The sequence below is a fragment of the Pinus tabuliformis genome, chromosome 4_1, assembly GCF_031772625.1.
Source record: "Pinus tabuliformis cultivar Carrire ecotype Pingquan chromosome 4_1, CPIR1, whole genome shotgun sequence".
Lineage (NCBI taxonomy): Eukaryota > Viridiplantae > Streptophyta > Pinopsida > Pinales > Pinaceae > Pinus > Pinus tabuliformis.
In genome coordinates, this window is record NC_142303.1 from 785,299,322 (window position 1) to 785,320,018 (window position 20,697).

General features: G+C 36.5%; 2 protein-coding genes across 2 annotated transcripts; one reads left to right on the forward strand and one right to left on the reverse strand.

Annotated features, from left to right (window-relative positions):
* The first annotated feature begins 4,307 nt into the window (after positions 1-4,307).
* Positions 4,308-4,883, forward strand: LOC149178530 (uncharacterized). The gene has a single exon (XM_089422128.1). The coding sequence runs from the start codon at positions 4,308-4,310 to the stop codon at positions 4,881-4,883; it is 576 nt and encodes a 191-aa protein (XP_089278254.1).
* Positions 4,884-11,073: 6,190 nt separating this feature from the next.
* LOC149178531 (disease resistance protein Roq1-like) lies at positions 11,074-14,407 on the reverse strand. Its single transcript, XM_089422130.1, has 4 exons — positions 13,951-14,407; positions 13,297-13,697; positions 12,632-13,126; positions 11,074-12,309 (listed from the first exon to the last, which is right to left on the reverse strand). Exons 1-4 carry the CDS (start codon positions 14,405-14,407, stop codon positions 11,074-11,076), a joined length of 2,589 nt encoding a protein of 862 aa, XP_089278256.1.
* Positions 14,408-20,697: the final 6,290 nt, after the last annotated feature.

Consider the following 20,697-nt stretch of genomic DNA (forward strand, 5'->3'; position numbering starts at 1 on the left):
ATTTTAAATTATTAATATAGTTAAAAAAGACTTTTTCAATTCATTTATTTTAAATTATTAGTATTGATTAATGCAAGTTATAATGTTTAATTATAAAAAATAAATATATTATTTTCTAAACATTTGATTGGTCTATAACTTGAAAGTCTTATTACAACCTTGACATAATATAATGTTTGCATCATAATTTTTTGTCATAATTTATGCATGCAGTGGCAATATTTATGCTATCATTTATAGATATTTGTGCATTGAAAAACCACCCAAAATTACTCATGTAAATAACATATTTACCATCATTTGCATAAAAACTAGATGTGAATAAATATACTTAGCAACTAATTTTTCCACTTAAGTGGCAAGGACTAAGACATCCTACAACCCTTGTTTAAAATGTAATTTTTTTCTAGATTTTTATTTTAAAACATGGATTATGCCATAGCTATAATATCCCCAATTTTGATTAGTTTAGACACTTTCTGGAAGAAGGGAGACATTTCTGACAATTGGGACATAGGAGGAAAAGGAAAATTACAGTGTTAATGGAGAGCGAGGTCCACAAGGAGAGAAAATTAGACCCAAGAGGCAATTAGCACTAGTGAGAAGGGAGAGAGAAAGGAAGGGGAATTGCTTCCTATATCCAACACCATAGTGTCAAGTGAGGTTGCAAATGGAAGAACCATAAATTGCTCTGGAAAGTGCCATAATATCAAGTTATCCATGGGAGAATATGTTTTTAATAATCAAATGCTTTCCATTCCAATGGGTGGTGTTGATGTTGTACAAGGAGTCCAATGACTACAATCTATGGGTACGATAGTTTTTTTTTTCTTTTTTCCTTTTCCTTTTTTTTTTCCCAGAAGGAAAGGAAGTTGAATTAAGGGGTATTGCACGGAAACCGGAAAAGAAAATCATCTCTAATGGCATGACAAAGCTTCTAAAGAAATAACAACACGACGTAATTGCACAATTATGTTCGCCAGAGGTTCCCACGCCGAAATCATCTATTTCTCCATATCTCCAAAAAGTCTTGGACAATCATTCCAAGGTATTTGAGATTCCCAAAGGCCTCCCACCTATTCGTGATTATGATCATGCTATTCATTTGATTCCAAGAAGTGTTCCTCCAAACATTAGGCCTTACAGATATCCCTATTCCCAAAAGAGTGAAATTGAATGTATGGTTGCAGAAATGCTAGATGCTGGTATAATTTAACCTAGTCAAAGTTCTTTCTCTACTCTAGTAGTATTTGTGCACAAGAAGGATGGATCATGATGCATGCATCTGAATTATAGGGAGCTCAAAAAGTTCACTATTAAAGATAAATTTCCCATTCCTGTCATTGATGAATTATTGGATGAATTGCATGGAGAAATTTACTTCACCAAGTTAGACCTTCGTTCAGGATATCATCAAATCATAATGAATATTGAAGACATTCCAAAAACAACATTTAGAACTCATGAGGGTCATTATGAATTTTTTGTCATGACTTTTGGCCTTACCAATGCACCTTCTACATTTCAAGGTTTGATGAATTCCATTTTCAAACCCTTCTTTAGAAAATTTGTGTTAGTATTTTTTGATGATATATTAATCTATAGCAAGTCTTGGAAGGATCATGTTCAACATGTTGATAGAGTGCTCAAATTATTGGAGGAGAAACAATTATATGCAAAAACCTCCAAATGTTTCTTTGGAGTACAAGAGGTGGAATATTTGGGTCACATTGTATCTCATGAAGGTGTTAAGCTAGACCTTAAAAAAATTAAAATCCATTAAAGAATGGAAAATCCCCATATCCATAAAGCATTTGTGAGGATTTCTTGGGTTGGTAGGGTATTATCACAAGTTTGTTAAGAATTATGGGAGAATAACAACACTTCTAACAACATTACTGAAGAAAGAAGCATTTTCTTTGACTCCAGAAGCGATGAAAGCCTTTGACCATCTTAAAGAGGCAATGTGCCAAACACCACCTTAGCTACGCCAGACTTCACAAAAACCTTTATTGTGGAATGTGATGCCTCAGGAAATGGAATTGGTGTTGTTTTAATGCAAGAAGAAAGACACATTGCTTTCGAAAGTCGTCCACTCAAAGGAAAGTATTTATATAAAACTATTTATGAGAAGGAAAGGTTGGCAATACTACATGCATTTAAGAAACGACGACCTTACCTAATGGGAAGACACTTCAAGGTAAAAACCGATCATGATAGTCTTAAATACTTTTTAGAACAAAGATTATCTTCAGAAGAGTAGCAAAAATGGGTCACAAAGATGTTGGGTTATGACTTTGAAATCATCTACAAAAAAAGGTAGCAAAATGTTGTTGCAGATGCACTCTCAAGAAAGGGTGAGGATATGGAAGGTGCCATTTCTATTATTCAACCAAATTGGATAAACGAAGCAAGAGATGAATGGAAGAATGACGAAGAAGTGTGGGCTGTCATTCAAAAGTTGCAACAAAACCCCAGTACATTGATACATTTAGCTGAAAAAACGATTTGTTATGGTACACAAATCATGTATACCTATATAAGAGTTCCCAACTCAAACAAAAAATTCTTATGAATTGCACACCTCTCCCTTAGGAGGGCACTTAGGATTTTTAAAAACTTACCACAAGGTTAAGAAGATTTTTTTCTGGGATGGCCTTAAATATGATATTCAAAAGTTTGTGGCAGAATGTTTGGTTTGCCAACAAAATAAAGTTGAAACAATTAAGACCCTGGGTCTATTACAACCTTTATCCATTCCAAGTCAACGTTGGGAGGAGGTTTCAATGGATTTTATCACAGGTTTATCCAAGTCTGGAGAAAAGAGTGTCATCATGGTGGTAGTTGATAGACTTACCAAGTATGCACACTTTTGTGCATTATCTCATCCCTTTAAAGCCAGTACAATCGTTACTACTTTTATGGAAACAATTCAAAAGCTATATGAAAACCCAAATATTATTGTAAGCGATAGAGATCCCATTTTCATTGGAAATTTTTGGACAAAATTATTTTCTTGTCTGGGTACCCAGTTAGCTCATAGTTCATCTTATCATCCTCAATCTAATGGGAAAACTAAGATAGTGAACAAATGTTTGGAAGGATATATTCATTGCTTTGTATATGATAAACATACACAATGGGTGAAATGGTTGCCTCTGGTTGAATGGTGGTATAATGCTTCCTTCCATAATGCAGCAAAAATGACCACATTTATGGCGCTTTATGGATATCATCCACCATCCATCACATCATATTTAATAGAAAATTCTAAGGTTCAATCCAAGTCCATGATAATGAGATCCAATATCAGTGTAATCCAAGCCATGTCCATAATACTTGGAGTACATCCCAAGCCAAGTCCATAATTATGAGATCCAATATCAGTGTAATCTGACCTCATATGTAACATAATTCTACATATAAATGCTTGGAAAAATAAATGGCGGCCTGGTCATTGTGGGGGAACTGGCCCCAAGCTCCAATGAATCTATTATACACAAAGGGAGTTGCATTAATATTCCTAAAATATTTCAATGGAATTGAAGCTTTATGTCTAACTGGGAGATCCGAAGGGATGTCGAATAACTCCCCATGAACATCAATGTCCTTAGTGGCCTCTTTCAGCACCTCCCAAGCACCTGGGATTCTAACCTCATGCCTCTTGATCCTCTGTATAAATTGTAATATGTGGCTATGTGGGGTCGACCTCCGGTATGTCTCGACCAACCTATTGATGTTATCCAGCATCAAATACAATGCAAGATGAGTCAGTGAACTGGCAGGGATCTTCTCTATCTCTATTCTGATCTGTGTATGACGAGTCGTAACATCCTTCAATGTGATATGAGTTGTAGCATCATCCCACGAAGGGTTCACTGCTGCACTTTGATCCTCAGCTTCGACCTACGAAGGGCCTGTAAATCATAAACATAGTTTAACATATATGTAATTAACAAACTATATACATTAAATTCAAACACATCAGTTGAAGACAATTTCAAGAAATAAACACATAAAGTTTAAAAAGGATTTAAAAATGCAAGAGGTGTACCTGAAATGGGCAAAGAAGGTCCACTGGATGTAGCATGGACATCAACATAGACAGAAACGCTACCTCTGACACTCTAACTGGCATCATGGATATCTCTGACCATGATGCCATAATACTGGAATGGCGCAATGAACTAGACCATCTGAATCTACCTCTCAAATTCAACACAATGTAGATAAATGACCCACACTTTGAGTCCTCAGTCCATCAAACATGGTGCGCCCCTATCATTGGTGATACAAACAATCCTATTATGCGGGTTAGGAACAAGCTTACGCGACTCAAATCTGAAGTCAGAGTCTGGGTATATAACCGCCAATCCAACATGAAAAAGGAGCTTCATTCTATTGAAGTAGAAATTGCTCATCTCTTGGATCCAATTCTTCCAAATTACTTCTCTTTTCAGCAACAACAAGCAATATTGGACTTGGCACTCAAGCGAGATAAAATTCTCAAACTCCGCGAAGAGGAGTGGAGACAGAAAAGTAGGCTAGCATGGATTAAAGGCGGAGATTGCAATACAAAAAAATTTCACCGTGTTGCGTCCAAGCAGAGACAAATAAACTCCATCTGGGAGATGCTAGATGCTTCAGGGAATACTTTATCCAATAACAAAGACATAAAACTGGAAGCTTTTCGCTATTTCAGACATCAATTTTTGGACAGGGAAATAGATTACATCACAGAAAAAATGGATTTGGTGGACTTGTTCCCAATAATGCTCAACGATGAGGACATAGCAATCATGGACACTCCTATTAATGAAGACAAACTGCTACATTCCATCAAGGAGACGACCAAGGACAAGAGTCGTGGCCCCGATGGCTAGCCTATCGAACTATTTCAACATTTTTTTTATTTGAAGGTCTCTAAGCTGGTCAAAATGGTGGAGATTGTCAGAACTGATGGACATATTCCAGGTGCCATCAACTCTACCTTTCTTACCTTAATTCCCCCAAAACCAAAATCTTCACTTTTCTCTGAATATCGGTCAATTTCTCTCTACAATTATGTATATAAAATGATGTCAAAACTCCTAGCCAATCGAATAAAGAAGATTATTTCATCATATATTTCGTCGGAGCGATTTGGTTTTATGTCTAACATGAGAATCCAAGATGTCGTTGCCATTGCTCAAGAGTGTATTCATTCTGTGAAATCCAAGAAGCTAAAATATTGTCTCATGAAGATTGATCTCAAGCATGCATTCGACTATGTTGATTGGGAATTTCTCACAATGATTTTATACAAGATTGGATTCCTGCATTGTCATGCTTGGTGGATCATGGCTTACATTAAATCCACTTCCATGGTCGTCCTCATCAATGACGAACCTACATATTTCTTTAAAGTTTCCATGGGACTCAGGCAAGGCTGTACTCTATCCCCACTACTTTTCATATTGGTCATGGATGCCCTCAATAGAAGTATCATCGCCATGAAGGAATCTGGACAAATTACTGGTTGTAAAATCTCAAGAAACTTTTAGGTGACCCACCTCATTTTTGTTGATGATGTGTTGTGTGTTGGGGCCACTGAGTTCACAGAATGGGACACATTCCACAAGATATTTGACAAATTTGGAAAGGCATCTAGTTTAGTCATCAACTCCTCCAAAACAGAATTAATCATTGATGACCAAGACTCAGACATAGTCTTGGCTATTGTTGCATCTTTTGGGATAAATATTTGCTCCATGACTGATGGCTTCAAATACCTGGGATGTTTTTTGAAACCAAACAAACACCTCTCCCATGACTAGGATTGGCTTATTACAAAGTTCAAAAACAAGCTGACTTACTGGGATCATCACTGGCTCACCTTGGGAGGTTGTGTTACCCTGATCAAAGTAGTTCTACAGAGCATATCGATGTTTTGTATGCATCTCTTTCATATCCCACAATCCATCATCCGCCACATTGACAATATCATTGCTACCTTCTTATGGTCTAGCACAGAGAAGAAAAAGATACACCTTGTCAGTTTATGTACCTTATTGAAAGCCATAAACTTTGGTGGCTGGGGACTCCTTGACTCCCAAGGCTCCAATATTTTTCTCCTTGCCTCGTCCCTCTGGAGGATTTTTTATGCTAGAGGCCTGTGGCATAAAATCATGTTCAACAAATACATTGCATAGACAAATATGGAGCATTGGGTGGTTGTCGGGGCACCCCCTACAGCTGGTGCATCTATTGTTTGGCGTAATCTTCGTCAGGAAATTCCATGCTATGCAACAACTTGCAGTGGATGGTTTGGGATGGTAGCAAAATTCTTGTCGGCCTAGATGTCATCAAAGGTAGGAATGGCTGCCATACACTTACAACACCCTTGATTCATTTTTTGCACACACAGGGGATCACTTCGCTTGCAAATCTTTGGGACAGGGCTTGTCTCCCAAATGCTACTCCTGCTTGGCCACATGCTAGGCAAATTGGCCTACCAAACCAACTGGTCGAGGAATGGGATCAATACCGCCGCTGTCTCCGCATGGCTAGAATCCGTCCCACTCTATGCTCAAATCGACTGGTGTGGGGGGGACATGTTGCGACCGACTGCATTGCGGTCAATGAAGTATATGCCCACATCACTTCTTGTTCTCAATCACTGCCATTTGTTGCTACTACTGCTACATGGTGGAAGTGGAATGCCCCACTTAAGATCAAGTGCTTCTCATGGTTGGCCCTACATAACCGTATTCTTACTTGGGACCCGCTGATTGAGAAGGGTTTCATGGGCCCCAATAGATGTCCCATGTGTGGGTTGGATTCGGAGGACTACACACATCTATTCATAAAATGTTCTTTTGCTGCGGCTGTTTGGACGGAGGTCTCCATACTTCTTGGTGTCCCTATGCCCAATGACTCTGTCTCGATTATGGACTGCTTCACCACTTGGTCTCTACATGCTAAGGCACACCGGGCTGTCCCACTATGTGTTATGGGGCATATGGCGAGCAAGAAACATGCTTATTTTCTAAGATAAACAACCTCGTGTCCAACTAGTGGCATTGAACATTGTTGAATATCTCCAAGAAGTCGACCCATGTATACACTTGGATCCTGGAAGGAACATCACTCACGTTGATTTAGACCACATCTTCCCCATCTACCATTTTGATGGGGCCGCCTCAGGGGGTTTTTGTGGCTGTGGGGTTTACCTTTCACTTGATGACACAACTCATTACCACTTTCACTGGTATGGTGGTGATGGCGACAACTGTAAAGCGGAATTGATAGCTTTATGGGGGTGCACTGCAAGTTTCCTCATGGCTGGAAATTGACAACCTTCTGATCGAGGGTACTCACTGACAATGATCAATTGGATTCACGGGAAACACTCGTTGGAGGTTCCCTCGCTGTGCAACTGGATGCAACAAACCAGTGATCTCCTGATGACCTTCTCCACTGTCACCTTTCAACCCGTATACCGGGAACAAAACACTTTGGCAGATGCACTTTCCAAATGAGGTCTTCCTCTTCCCCCGGTTTCATGGTATACGAGCTGGAGGTTGATGGCTGGGAGCGATCACTGGACTACTTTGAGATCTAATTTTGGAGTATCATCCTGCGTATTTTCTGGTATATTTCTCGTCCCACGGAAGATTTTTTCTGTAGACTGTTCCCCTTGATGGGACCAGCTTTTAAAACTGTCTCGTTCGGTTCCTAGAACATATTACATTTTTTCTGTTGCAGTGTATCGTGCACTGGTCTTGTTTTGAGTTTTCTGATGTAAACAAAATTTATGCTCTGCATCTCACTGGCCACACCTGATATCTGTTCTCTAAAATGTTTAGAGGGGATAAAGCACCTGGCCATTGTAAATGAATGAAAATTTCGTTTTTTTCTTCTGAAAAAAAATAAGTCCCTTAAAAAATTAAGGTATTAGAAATGGTGACAAGATTTTGCCTGGTTTGCAAACTATGCAATAAAAATTATGTTAGATCTACAGTAGTTCAAACACAACTAGACAATTTAGTCAGTGAACCGGTTGATTGGGACTTCCATTTGCCGAAGGTCCGAAATCAAGTATAAATCACTGATGAAATTCAAGAAGTACTGGATTTCATTTGAACATAGATTATTCTGTACTAAGACTGGTTTTAATTCAGTTGGGTTTCATGTTCGTTAGCCCCTCCCCCTCCCCCCGCATCAGTGTTTAAATGATTAAATCTAATCAATAAATATACATACAATGGCATCTAGAAAATTAAATCCCTGAATTGCACAACATTAATACAATGCTTATATAGATAATCATTCTTCAGATTCCCGTAATTCTAAAAATCATTGAACACAGTTAATACGATCCTTCAACTGTGATTCCCAACCATTCAATCAGTTTGATAACAAACGGTAGAAGATTTTTAAATATGGTAATTCACAACCTAAAATTCAAGGACTTGGAACCCGGACTTAATATCAGAAATGAATTCAAAAGCCCAACTGAAACTTATTTTCTAAGTTGAGAAATTAAATGACACACTTCATAGTGAAAACAGTAACAATGAAATTTAAAACTGCGCATCTTTTAAATTACTTGAATAACAATAATATTGATAGATGCTATAGACTAACCACTCAAAACTTTTTAAAAATAAGGATAAATGAATTCACTTTAATCACCACTCCACTAAATTTTAGGTGAGGCTGACCTCAAAGGTCAATAAAATTAAATGATATTATCCTGGTAATATGATATTATTGTGTAATATGATTTTAAGTTTGTATTGTTTAATATGATTTTCAAGATTTACAGAAACTGAATCTGACATTGATTGAGGTGGTATCCAAAACCCATTTGAAATTGTAAGTTTGTATTGTGTGATATGATTTTCAAGATTTCCAGAAAACTGGAAACTTATCCAAAATCCATTTAGTTTGTAAGAAACTGACATTGATTGAGGTGGTATCCAAAATATTATCCAAAATCCATTTAGTTTGTAAGAAGCCAAAATCCATTTAGTTTGTAAGAAGCTGACATTGATTGAGGTGGTATCCAAAATAATTTAGTTAAACTGGAAACTTATCCAAAATCCATTTAGTTTGTAAGAAACTGACATTGATTGAGGTGTTATCCAAAATATTATCCAAAATCCATTTGGTTTGTAAGAAGCTGACATTGATTGAGGTGGTATCCAAAATCATTTAGTTAAACTGGAAACTAATCCAAAATCCATTTAAGAAACTGACATTGATATAGTTAAACTGGAAACTTATCCAAAATCCATTTAGTTTGTAAGAAACTGACATTGATTGAGGTGGTATCCAAAATCATTTAGTTAAACTGACATTGAGGTGGTATCCAAATTCATTTAGTTAAACTGAGGTGGTATCCAAATTCATTTAGTTAAACTGACATTGACATTGATTGAGGTGGTATCCAAAATCATTTCGTTTGTAAGTTCATATTTTGTAACATGATCTCCAAGATTTTGTAATACGATCTCCAAAATTCAGAAACTGCCTATTGATTGCGGTGGCATCCAAATTTAGTTTGTAAGTTTATATTTTGTAACATGAACTTCAAGATTTTTAAGGTGTGCAAAGTCCAAGTAGTTTGTATTTTGTAATTTTTAGAAGTCAGAACTCTATTAACTACAATAAATGTGGTGGCATCCAAATTTAGTTTGTAAGTTTATAGTTTGTAACATGAACTTCAAGATTTTCAAGGTATGCACAGTAGTTTGTATTTTGTAATTTTCAGAACCCAGAACTCTATTAACTACAATAAATGCAACTAATTGGAACAAATGAACCTCGAGATTCTGAAATTGACTGATTGACGTATCCAACTACTTTGTAAGTTTGTATTTTCATTGTATTTTGAAAATGAAACTGGTACTGATTGAGGTATCGAATTAGTTTGTAACTTTGCATTTTGTAATATGATTTCAAGATTTTCAGGTATCCAATTAGTTTGTAACTTCGCATTTTGTAACATGATTTCAAGATATTCAGGTATCCAATTAGTTTGTAACTTTGCGTTTTGTAATATGATTTCAAGATTTTCAGGATTTCCGGAAACTGATAACTCATCGAGGTATCAGAAACTGATACTGATCGAGTTATCCAATTAGTTTGCAACTTTGCGTTTTGTAATATGATTTCAAGATTTCCGGAAACTGATATTAATCAAGATATCAACTAGTTTGTACTTTGTAATACTTAAAATACAAAAGAATACATCTTCAACTCATTTTCATTGAATGGCCTGAAATTTCATCCTCAACTATTTTGTATTTTGTAATATTTAAAATACAGCAGGGTTCATTTTCAACTCATTTTCATTGAAAATAACAAATAAAATAAATACCCTCAGAGTCTGTAATAGATATATGCCCAATTTAGAGTCTGAAACCAAGTTTTTCTTATGCTTAATCTTGATTAAGAGAGAAAGCACATAGTCATGATCCATCTCATTGAAAAGAACAAATAAAATAAATACTCTCAGCATATCATCCATTAGCTATGAATGATACAAACAAACCAGGAGGCAAGCGCACAAGCTAAGCATGAGCACAGTCATATAAGGAACTCAGCCATTGCTATTAAAATGAAAAGAACTAAGAAAAGTAGAACAACTTGTACATAAGGAGAGTTTCTCTAAGGAAGTATATAAGATTCTCTATATTGACAAGAGCTTTTTAATATTAATAAAGCAAATTCTTCCAAAGTCCGTAACCAAACAAACCAAACCATATCTACATGGAGTAACATCTTGTGATCAAAATAGCCAACCAGGGTTGTAATTTAATTGAAAATCACACTAATTTCGTTGCGAAACCGTTTTTCAATTTGCTTTGCATATCATGTCCAGCTCAGAAATCTTGAGCTCCCGCACTTGTTGGCACACCTGTTCAAATATTCCTTCCCCCCATCGCAGTTTGGGACAACCTGATATGTAAAGCATGGAGTAACATCTTGTGATCAAAATAGCCAACCAGGGTTGTAATTTAATTGAAAATCACACTAATTTCGTTGCGAAACCGTTTTTCAATTTGCTTTGCATATCATGTCCAGCTAAGAAATCTTGAGCTCCCGCACTTGTTGGCACACCTGTTCAAATATTCCTTCCCCCCATCGCAGTTTGGGACAACCTGATATGTAAAGCTCTTTTAACAACATACAGTGTTCAACGCCTTCCAACTCTTCTAACTCATCGCAGTCATAAACATAGAACGATATGAGCTTTGTTAATTGCGCCAACCCTCGTATGCTCCTTTGCTTCACACATTTAGATATCCACAATTTCTCCAAAGATATAAATGTTTCCATGCTTGGCAGAGTCTCTACTTTTGGGCACCCATCAACAACTAGCCTTCTAAGTTTTGCAAGACCCCAAAGGCCCTTTATTTTCCTCAAATCAGAACACCAAATAAATTCCAATTCGGTAAGTGTATTTGGTAGTGTTCCAACCTTTACAAGATCACCGCACTCTGAGATGTGAAGCTTTTCGAGGTTGGGGCAAACCCCTTCGGTGAAGGGTACTTCAGATATTTTTGTGTCTACCAGTGATAACTCCTGGAGCCGGGGCCATGTCTTTCCTTCAATATCCTTTTCAAACATAAATCCGCGTAAGGGACATCCAAATACTTCCAACTTAGTCAATTCACTCAACCGTCCAAGAGAGGCCGGCAAACATTTCAATTCCTTGCAGTACCATATACGAAAATCCTTTAAGTTTTTTAAGTTGCCCAACGAATACGGCAACCTGTCCAGCGAAGGGCTTCCTACTCCCAGAACTTCCAAATTGTGTAGTTCTCCAATTGCACTTGGCAATTCTTTCAAGTCCGTGCCCTCCAACCGTAGTGTTACTAGGGACCTTTGATGTAGGACTTGCTGAGGCAATATCCTAATTTTTTCACATTGGTAAAGATTTATGTACTCAAGCGTGTTTATTTTTCCCAACGTTTCGCTGCTGATAGTTAATCGGTTGCAACCACACAAATCAAGATATGTAAGCTTAGTTAAATTTCCCAACGAATTTGGAATCCTCTTCAATTTCTTGAAGTAACGCAGCTCCATATGCTGGAGGTTTGATAAATGACCAAAGCAGTCTGGTAATGAAAATATTTCTGAGCAGTTACTCAACACCAAGGCCTTCAGTGACTGGAGATGGGAGATTTCTTCAGGCAATTTTGTCATCTGCCCTCCGCCATCCACCACAATCCGTTCAAGATCCTTCAGATGCCCTATGGACTTCGGAATATTCAACAGGGGTGCAGAAATCTCTAACTCCTGCAGCTGCAAAGGTGCCTGCAAAATGTTTACTTTAGAAGAGATTATATATATTATGAAGGTCCCTGCCTGCAAAATGCTTGCTTCAAGAAAATATTTTATAGATAAAGATGTTTTATAATACCGTGAAAATGATATGACAATTTATTGTAAATGTAAATGATTTATTTTTTCTAAATCCTTGTCCTGCTAATCTTCCTAATCATAAACAAATAATCTTCCTAATCATAAACAAAAATATCCATATGTATGTGTGAAAACTGTTGGATTCATTCAATATCTAGTGGTGTACCATGAACATCAATAACAAGTAATCACGCGGCAGCAAATTCCTATTTACCTGTGATTCGTCTTGCCATAGTGTTTTTAATTCGCTACCGGACACTTGAAGAACCCTTAAATTTTTCATTGGAATTGAAGAAGGCAAGGAAGAGCTGGGACACTTATTCCAGCGGAGCCATAAGAGATTTGGGAATTCCACCCTCTTTAAAACGCCATCCAAGAGAACACCTTCAGTATCAAATTCTTGCCATAGTGTTTTTAATTCGCTACCGGACACTTGAAGAACCCTTAAATTTTTCATTGGAATTGAAGAAGGCAAGGAAGAGCTGGGACACTTATTCCAGCGGAGCCATAAGAGATTTGGGAATTCCACCCTCTTTAAAACGCCATCCAAGAGAACACCTTCAGTATCAAAAAGTTGCAACCTCCTCATAACAACACCTTCACTATCAAGAAGTTGCAACCTCCTCATAACAGTAGCGCCATATAATTCATCGTCATAATATTCATCAAGAACCATCCTAACTCCTCGCACCGTTCTTATCTGTCCATTCTGAGAAACGATATGCAGTATTTATTAACTATTGCGGCTTGCAAAAATGGAAAAAGAAGTAAAAAATTGAACCCAAATTTTTATTTCTCAAAATGAAGAAAAAAAAAAAAAAACTGAACCCAGATTTGTATTGAATAATCTGCAAAAGGAATGGATGATTGAGCACTTACAGATGATAGCGACGAGAAATCGTCGATTACTTTCTCTGTCCAACGCCAAAGCCGACGCGGCAACCTTGAATCCTCAGCAATATTTCTCCCCATGTCCCTAACCTGGTTATGCATACGTATGTTATTTAGACTGTCCACTTCTACAAGACTCTTATCCTCTAGATTTTGAAGCCCCAGCCTTCCTTTCCAGCCTGATCCATCCCATATTCTAATGGCCGTATCTCTGTTTTGTCCAATGAAAAAATATGCAATGTCTAAGAATATTTCTTTTTCCTCTGCAGTGAGTGAGTTATAACTTCTCATAAATGTTTGCTTTATCTCATTGGGAAGTGTATGTTGAAGACTCCCAATTTCGTCTTCCCAGTCAGATATGTCTCTTCCATAAAGAAGGGCCCCATATACTTTCAAAGATATGGGCAATCCATTACACGGTTGGAAGAAGCTCAATCCATTCCACGCTTCTAAGAAGCTATCCACCAGATGTCCAAATCCTGGGAGCGGATAGGGTTGGCCGAAGGCATGGGAGCAGAAAAGCGCAGAAAAGCTCCCGGGAGTGTTGTGGGTTCAGTCCAGTTAGCCTATAAATTGATGTTTTTTCAACTGTTGAGCTTCTGAGAACATGCTTATCTCTAGATGTAATCAATATTAAGGTACCTGGGCGGAGATCATGAATTTGAAGAGGCAGAAGTGCATCAACCTGATTCACATCGTCAACGTCATCCAAGATTACCAAGGCGTTGGAAGATTTGAGAGGGTCTATGAGCATCCCTTTACCTTCATCAACGCTGTCTACTGGTTGATCCAATCCAGTCAAGCTATTAAGAAGCTTTCTCTGCAACACATTTAAAGAACCTTTGGCAGCATGATCTCTCACGTCAAATAAGAAGCAGGATGTTTCATAACCTGAATTCTTGCGATTGAAGAACTCTTTTGCCAACGTTGTTTTTCCTGCGCCACCTAACCCCACGATCCCCAAGACCCGAGGTTCCCTGCTCTGCCCCAGTTGCTGCAACAGCACTGTATCTTCAAAATGTTTGAGCATGTCATCCAAACCTGTTGGATATTTTGCAACGTACAAGTCTCGCTTTTTCACCATTTTGGACACAGACATTCTACCACATTAGCTCGTCGAGTATTCAGAAGAAAATAAATAGAAGCAATGCTAGGCAAACCTGCATGGTCTGACCGTCGTGGCGTTACCTTGGAAAAGTGATCATTCGTGGCAATTGAAAGCAGGTCCAAATGGTGGCCTCGCTCTCTCAATCATATTCATAAGCCACGTCCAATGAATCAGCCCTGGAATAGGTTGCGTCGCGGCATAGAAAAGGGACCATATGTGGCAATGGAAGGCAGCTCCAATATAGTTCTATTTAATAATAAAAAAAATAAAAATCCTGACATTAACAGTAGATGAAACATATAATACCGCAGACTAATTTAGTTGCTAAGTCACTTGAATGCCATGTTTTCAGATTTTCCAGGTTACTAATGCTATAATTTCAGAACCTGGTCCTCTTAAAGTTTAGAGGAAACAAAGCATATAAAAAGTTTTATGATATTGAGAAATTATTGTGGGATTATATATCTTAGATATGAAAGGTATACACCTTTCATATATTTAGGGTCTTTCGCTTTAGCTACGCCAAGAAAACCAATCATTATGTTTGTATTGAGGAAGCTAGTGTTATTGTTAAGGTTTCGCACTTCCATCATCGGAAATTTAGGGAGGTGCTTGAGATTGAAAAGAGACCGAGTAATCTCAATAAAGATGATGGCTGGAAAATTAGTCGGTGTTGGGTCCCACCACTCTCGTCCTAGTCTTTTTTTTTTTCTTTATCTATTATTATTCTGAATTATTATTATTATTTTATTTTTATTTTTTTAACTTATAAAATTTTATTATTATTATTATTATTTTATTTTTTTTAACTACTTATTATTATTATTATTATTTTAACTTATAAATTTTATTATTATTAGGATAATATAACTTTAATTACTAAAATACAATTTTAATATAAATATAATTTTAAACATATTTTGAATTATATTTTAATTTTAATATAACTTTATATAATTTTTAATATATTTAATAATTAATTGGAATTTTAATTCTAAATTATTTTAGTTACTTAGGGGACCTAATTGCTTTGTTAAAATTTAATTATTTATTAAAATTTTAATTATTTATTAATATTGGTATTTAACTATTATCATTTTTAAGAGGACTGGTCCCTCTCTAGATTAATTTATTTATTTTTATTATTTATTTATTTATTTATTTTTTTCCTAGATATAATTTTATTATTATTTATCTTTAACTAACTATTATTAAGAATTATTTTTAGGTACTAATCGAACATCACTGTTTAATTATTTTTAATATTTAAATTATTTATTAATATTTTTTTTTTATATTTAATGGACTAGGCCCCCCAGGTTAACTTGTTTAGTTTTGATCCCTGGACCTAGTCAAAAGTAGCCGTTATCTTTTTAGCCTTTGGAGGCTTTACTCTGTCTATTTAACCTGTTAAGCTGGATCTGTTTCTTCAACTTGTCCTGACGATGAACCACACTGGTTGGTTCGAAACGCGTCGACAAATGATGTCTCATGTGATCTTCGCCGAAAAATCCTTTATAAACTTGATATGGATCACAGAAGCCTAAACTATATAGTTGTAATATCCCCAATTTTGATTAGTCTATACACTTTCTGGAAAAAGGGAGACATTTCTGACAATTGGGACATAGGAGGAAAAAGGAAAATTACAGCGTTAATGGAGAGTGGGGTCCACAAGGAGAGAAAATTAGACCCAAGAGGCAATTAGCACTAGTGAGAAGGGAGAGAGAAAGGAAGGGGAATTGCTTCCTATATCCAACACCATAATGTCAAGTGATAGTTGCAAATGGAAGAACCGTAAATTGCTCTGGAAAGTGCCATAATATCAAGCTATCCATGGGAGAATATGTTTTTAATAGTCAAATGCTTTCCATTCCAATGAGTGGTGCTGATGTTGTACAAGGAGTCCAATGACTACAATCTTTGGGTACGATAGCTCTTAATTTTCAAGAACTTTTTTTTCTTTTTTTTTTTTTCAGAAGGAAAGGAAGTTGAATTAAGGGGTATTGCAGGGAAACCAGAAAAGAAAATCAGCCCTAATGGCATGACAAAGCTTCTAAAGAAATAACAACACGACGTAATTGCACAATTATGTTCGCTAGAGGTTCCCACGCTGAAATCATCTATTTCTCCATATCTCCAAAAAGTCTTGGACAACCATTCCAAGGTATTTGAGACTCCCAAAGGCCTCCCACCTATTCGTGATCATGACCATGCTATTCATTTGATTCCAAGAAGTGTTCCTCCAAACATTAGGCCTTACAGATATCCCTATTCCCAAAAGAGTGAAATTGAACGTATGGTTGCAGAAATGCTAGATGTTGGTATAATTCAACCTAGTCAAAGTTCTTTCTCTGCTCCAGTAGTATTTGTGCACAAGAAAGATGGATCATGGCGCATGTGTCCGAATTATAGGGAGTTCAAAAAGCTCACTATTAAAGATAAATTTCCCATTCCTGTCATTGATGAATTATTGGATGAATTGCATGGAGCAATTTACTTCACCAAGTTGGACCTTCGTTCAGGATATCATAAAATCATAATGAAGATTGAAGACATTCCAAAAACAAAATTTAGAACTCATGAGGGTCATTATGAATTTTTGGTCATGCCTTTTGGCCTTACCAATGCACCTTCTACATTTCAAGGTTTGATGAATTCCATTTTCAAACCCTTCTTTAGAAAATTTGTGTTAGTATTTTTTGATGATATGCTAATCTACAGCAAGTCTTGGAAGGATCATGTTCAACATGTTGATAGAGTGCTCAAACTATTGAAGGAGAAACAATTATATGCAAAAACCTCCAAATGTTTCTTTGGAGTACAAGAGGTGGAATATTTGGGTCACATTGTATCTCATGAAGGTGTTAAGCTAGACCTTAAAAAAATTAAATCCATTAAAGAATGGAAAATCCCCATATCCATAAAGCATCTGTGAGGATTTCTCGGGTTGGCCGGGTATTATTGCAAGTTTGTTAAGAATTATGGGAGAATAAAAACACTTCTAACAACATTACTTAAGAAAGATGCATTTTCTTCGACTCCAGAAGCAACGAAAGACTTTGACCATCTTAAAGAGGCAATGTGCCAAACACCGCCTTAGCTACGCCAGACTTCACAAAAACCTTTATTGTGGAATGTGATGCCTCAGGAAATGGAACTGGTGTTGTTTTAATGCAAGAAGAAAGACCCATTGCTTTCGAAAGTCGTCCAATCAAAGGAAAGTATTTACGTAAATCTATTTATGAGAAGGAAAGGCTGGCAATACTACATGCATTTAAGAAATGGCGACCTTACCTAATGGGAAGACACTTCAAGGTAAAAACAGATCATGATAGTCTTAAATACTTTTTAGAACAAAGATTATCTTCAGAAGAGTAGCAAAAGTGGGTCACAAAGATGTTGGGTTATGACTTTGAAATCATCTACAAGAAAGGGAAACAAAATGTTGTTGCAGATGCACTCTCAAGAAAGGGTGAGGATGTGGAAGGCGCCATTTCTATTATTCAACCAGATTGGATAAACAAAGCAAGAGTTGAATGGAAGAATGATGAAGAAGTGTGGGCTCTCATTCAAAAGTTGCAACAAGACCCCAGTACATTGCTACATTTAGCTGAAAAATGATTTGTTATGGTACAAAGATCGTTTATACCTCTATAAGAGTTCCCAACTCAAACAAAAAATTCTTATGGAATTGCACACCTCTCTCTTAGGAGGGCACTTAGGATTTTTAAAAACTTACCACAGAGTTAAGAAGATTTTTTTTTGGGATGGCCTTAAATATGATATTCAAAAGTTTGTGGCAAAATGTTTGGTTTGCCAACAAAATAAAGTTGAAACAATTAAGACCCTGAGTCTATTACAACCTTTATCCATTCCAAGTCAACGTTGGAAGGAGGTTTCAATGGATTTTATCACAAGTTTACCCAAGTCCGAAGGAAAGAGTGTCATCATGGTGGTAGTTGATATACTTATGAAGTATGCACACTTTTGTGCATTATCTCATCCCTTTAAAGCCAGTACAATTCCTACTACATTTATGGAAACAATTCAAAAGCTACATGGAAACCCAAAGATTATTGTAAGCGACAGAGATCCCATTTTCATTGGAAACTTTTGGACAAAATTATTTTCTTGTCTGGGTATTCAATTAGCTCATAGTTCATCTTATTATCCTCAATCTAATGGGAAAACTGAGATAGTAAACAAATGTTTGGAAGGATATATTCGTTGCTTTGTATATGATAAACATACACAATGGGTGAAATGGTTGCCTCTGGCTGAATGGTGGTATAACACTTCCTTCCATAATGCAACAAAAATGACCTCATTTATGGTACTTTATGGATATCATCCACCATCCATCACATCATATTTAAGAGGAAATTCTAAGGTTCAAGCAGTGGAAGATCACATCGAGCATCAACAACAAGTTCTCCAATTCTTAAAGGATAACCTCACTTTGGCACAGAATAGAATAAAACAACAGGTAGATCAACATCGCAGCAAAATAAGTTTTGATGTAGGTGACTGGGTATTTCTATGGCTACAACCATACAAACAAATTTCCCTCAAGCAAGCTAAGAAGAATAATAAATTATCACCAAAGTATTATGGCCCGTACAAGGCGTTGCAAATTATTGGTACTATGGCATACAAATTGGAGCTTCCTACAGCTTCCCGAGTGCACCTAGTTTTCCATGTATCATGCTTAAAGAAGGTTATAGGTGACAAGCTCCCAGTTCAAACAATATTGCCAGAACTTGACGAGGAAGGAAAAATCATATTTGAATCTGAAGCAGTCATAGAAATAAGAACTCGACAACTACGAAATTGATTAATTTCAGAGTATCTCATCAAGTGGAAGAACTTACCTACTGAAGATTCCACATGGGAGGATGAGAATTTTATAGAGAAGCATCCAGAACTATTCAAGCATTGAGGACAACATTTTTCTGAAGGAGAGGGGCATGTTAGGTCCCTATAATACTAGTGTATTCACTTGTTATATTGTCATTGTATCCCCTTATTGTTATTGTTGTGCCCATGTTGTCCCCATACTGTTATTATTGTGCCCCATAGAAGCCCACTATTGTTATTGTTGTGCCCTTACATTATTATTGTTCTGTCGGCTTTGACTATATTGTGACCCCTTAGAATCCTATATATAGAAAGGAGGTGTTGTCATTTTTAGAATCCAACAATTGTTCATTTGTGTAATGTAAAGGAGGTTTCCCCCTCGAAGAGACTGATTTTGAAGTCGTTGAACTATCTTTCCTCTATTTTGTGAATTGGTTGCATAACAATGTCAAAGTCAAATATTAATAAATTAAAATCTATTGTAGTATTTGGTTGGCATCAAATTTTATTAGTTTTGTAAATAGGTTTATTTCAAATTTTTACATATATATTTACATATTTGTGTGTTATGAATAAAATGCATTATTTAGAAACAAGAAAAAGTGTGAAGGTAGATTTGATCACTTTTTTCAATTTTGCTAACATGAAACTCAATGTACTTTGGTTGATAAATTAACAAAAAATGGACTCTAAAGTTGAGGACTTCATGTTAGATTATTTTCCTTGAGTTTATAAATGGTTTTTTTGTCAACATTTTTTTCTTGGATTAGTTTATATGTATTATATGTATTATGTTGAGGCATCCCATATACGTGTCCCAACTGCAGGCCATCACAGTGTGAGAGGTTCTATTATACATGGTCAGGCTCATGATAGATCACATATCCCACCGAGAGTTCATGTTCCCCTTGTAGATCCTGCCTCTGACGCCAGTTAGAGTGTCAGAGGTAGTGTTTCTGTCTATGTTGATGACCATGCTACATCCAGTGGACCTTCTTTGCCCATTTCAAGTACACCTCCTGCATTTTTAAATCCTCTTTAAACTTTATGTGTTTATGTCTTGAAATTGTCTTCAACTGATGTGTTTGAATTTAATGTATATGTTATTATGCTTATAGTTTTTTAATTATATATATGTTAAATTATGTTTATGATTTACAGGCCCTTAGTAGGTCAAAGCTGAGGATCAAAGTGCAACAGCGAACCCTTTGTGGGATGATGCTACAACTCATATCACATTAAAGGATGTTATGACTCGTCATACACAGATCACAACAGAGATAGAGAAGATCCCTGCCAGTTCAACGACTCATCTTGCATTGTATTTGATGCTGGATAACATCAATAGGTTGATCGAGACATACCGAAGGTCGATCCCACATAGTCACATATTACAGTTTATACAGAGGATCAAGAGGCAT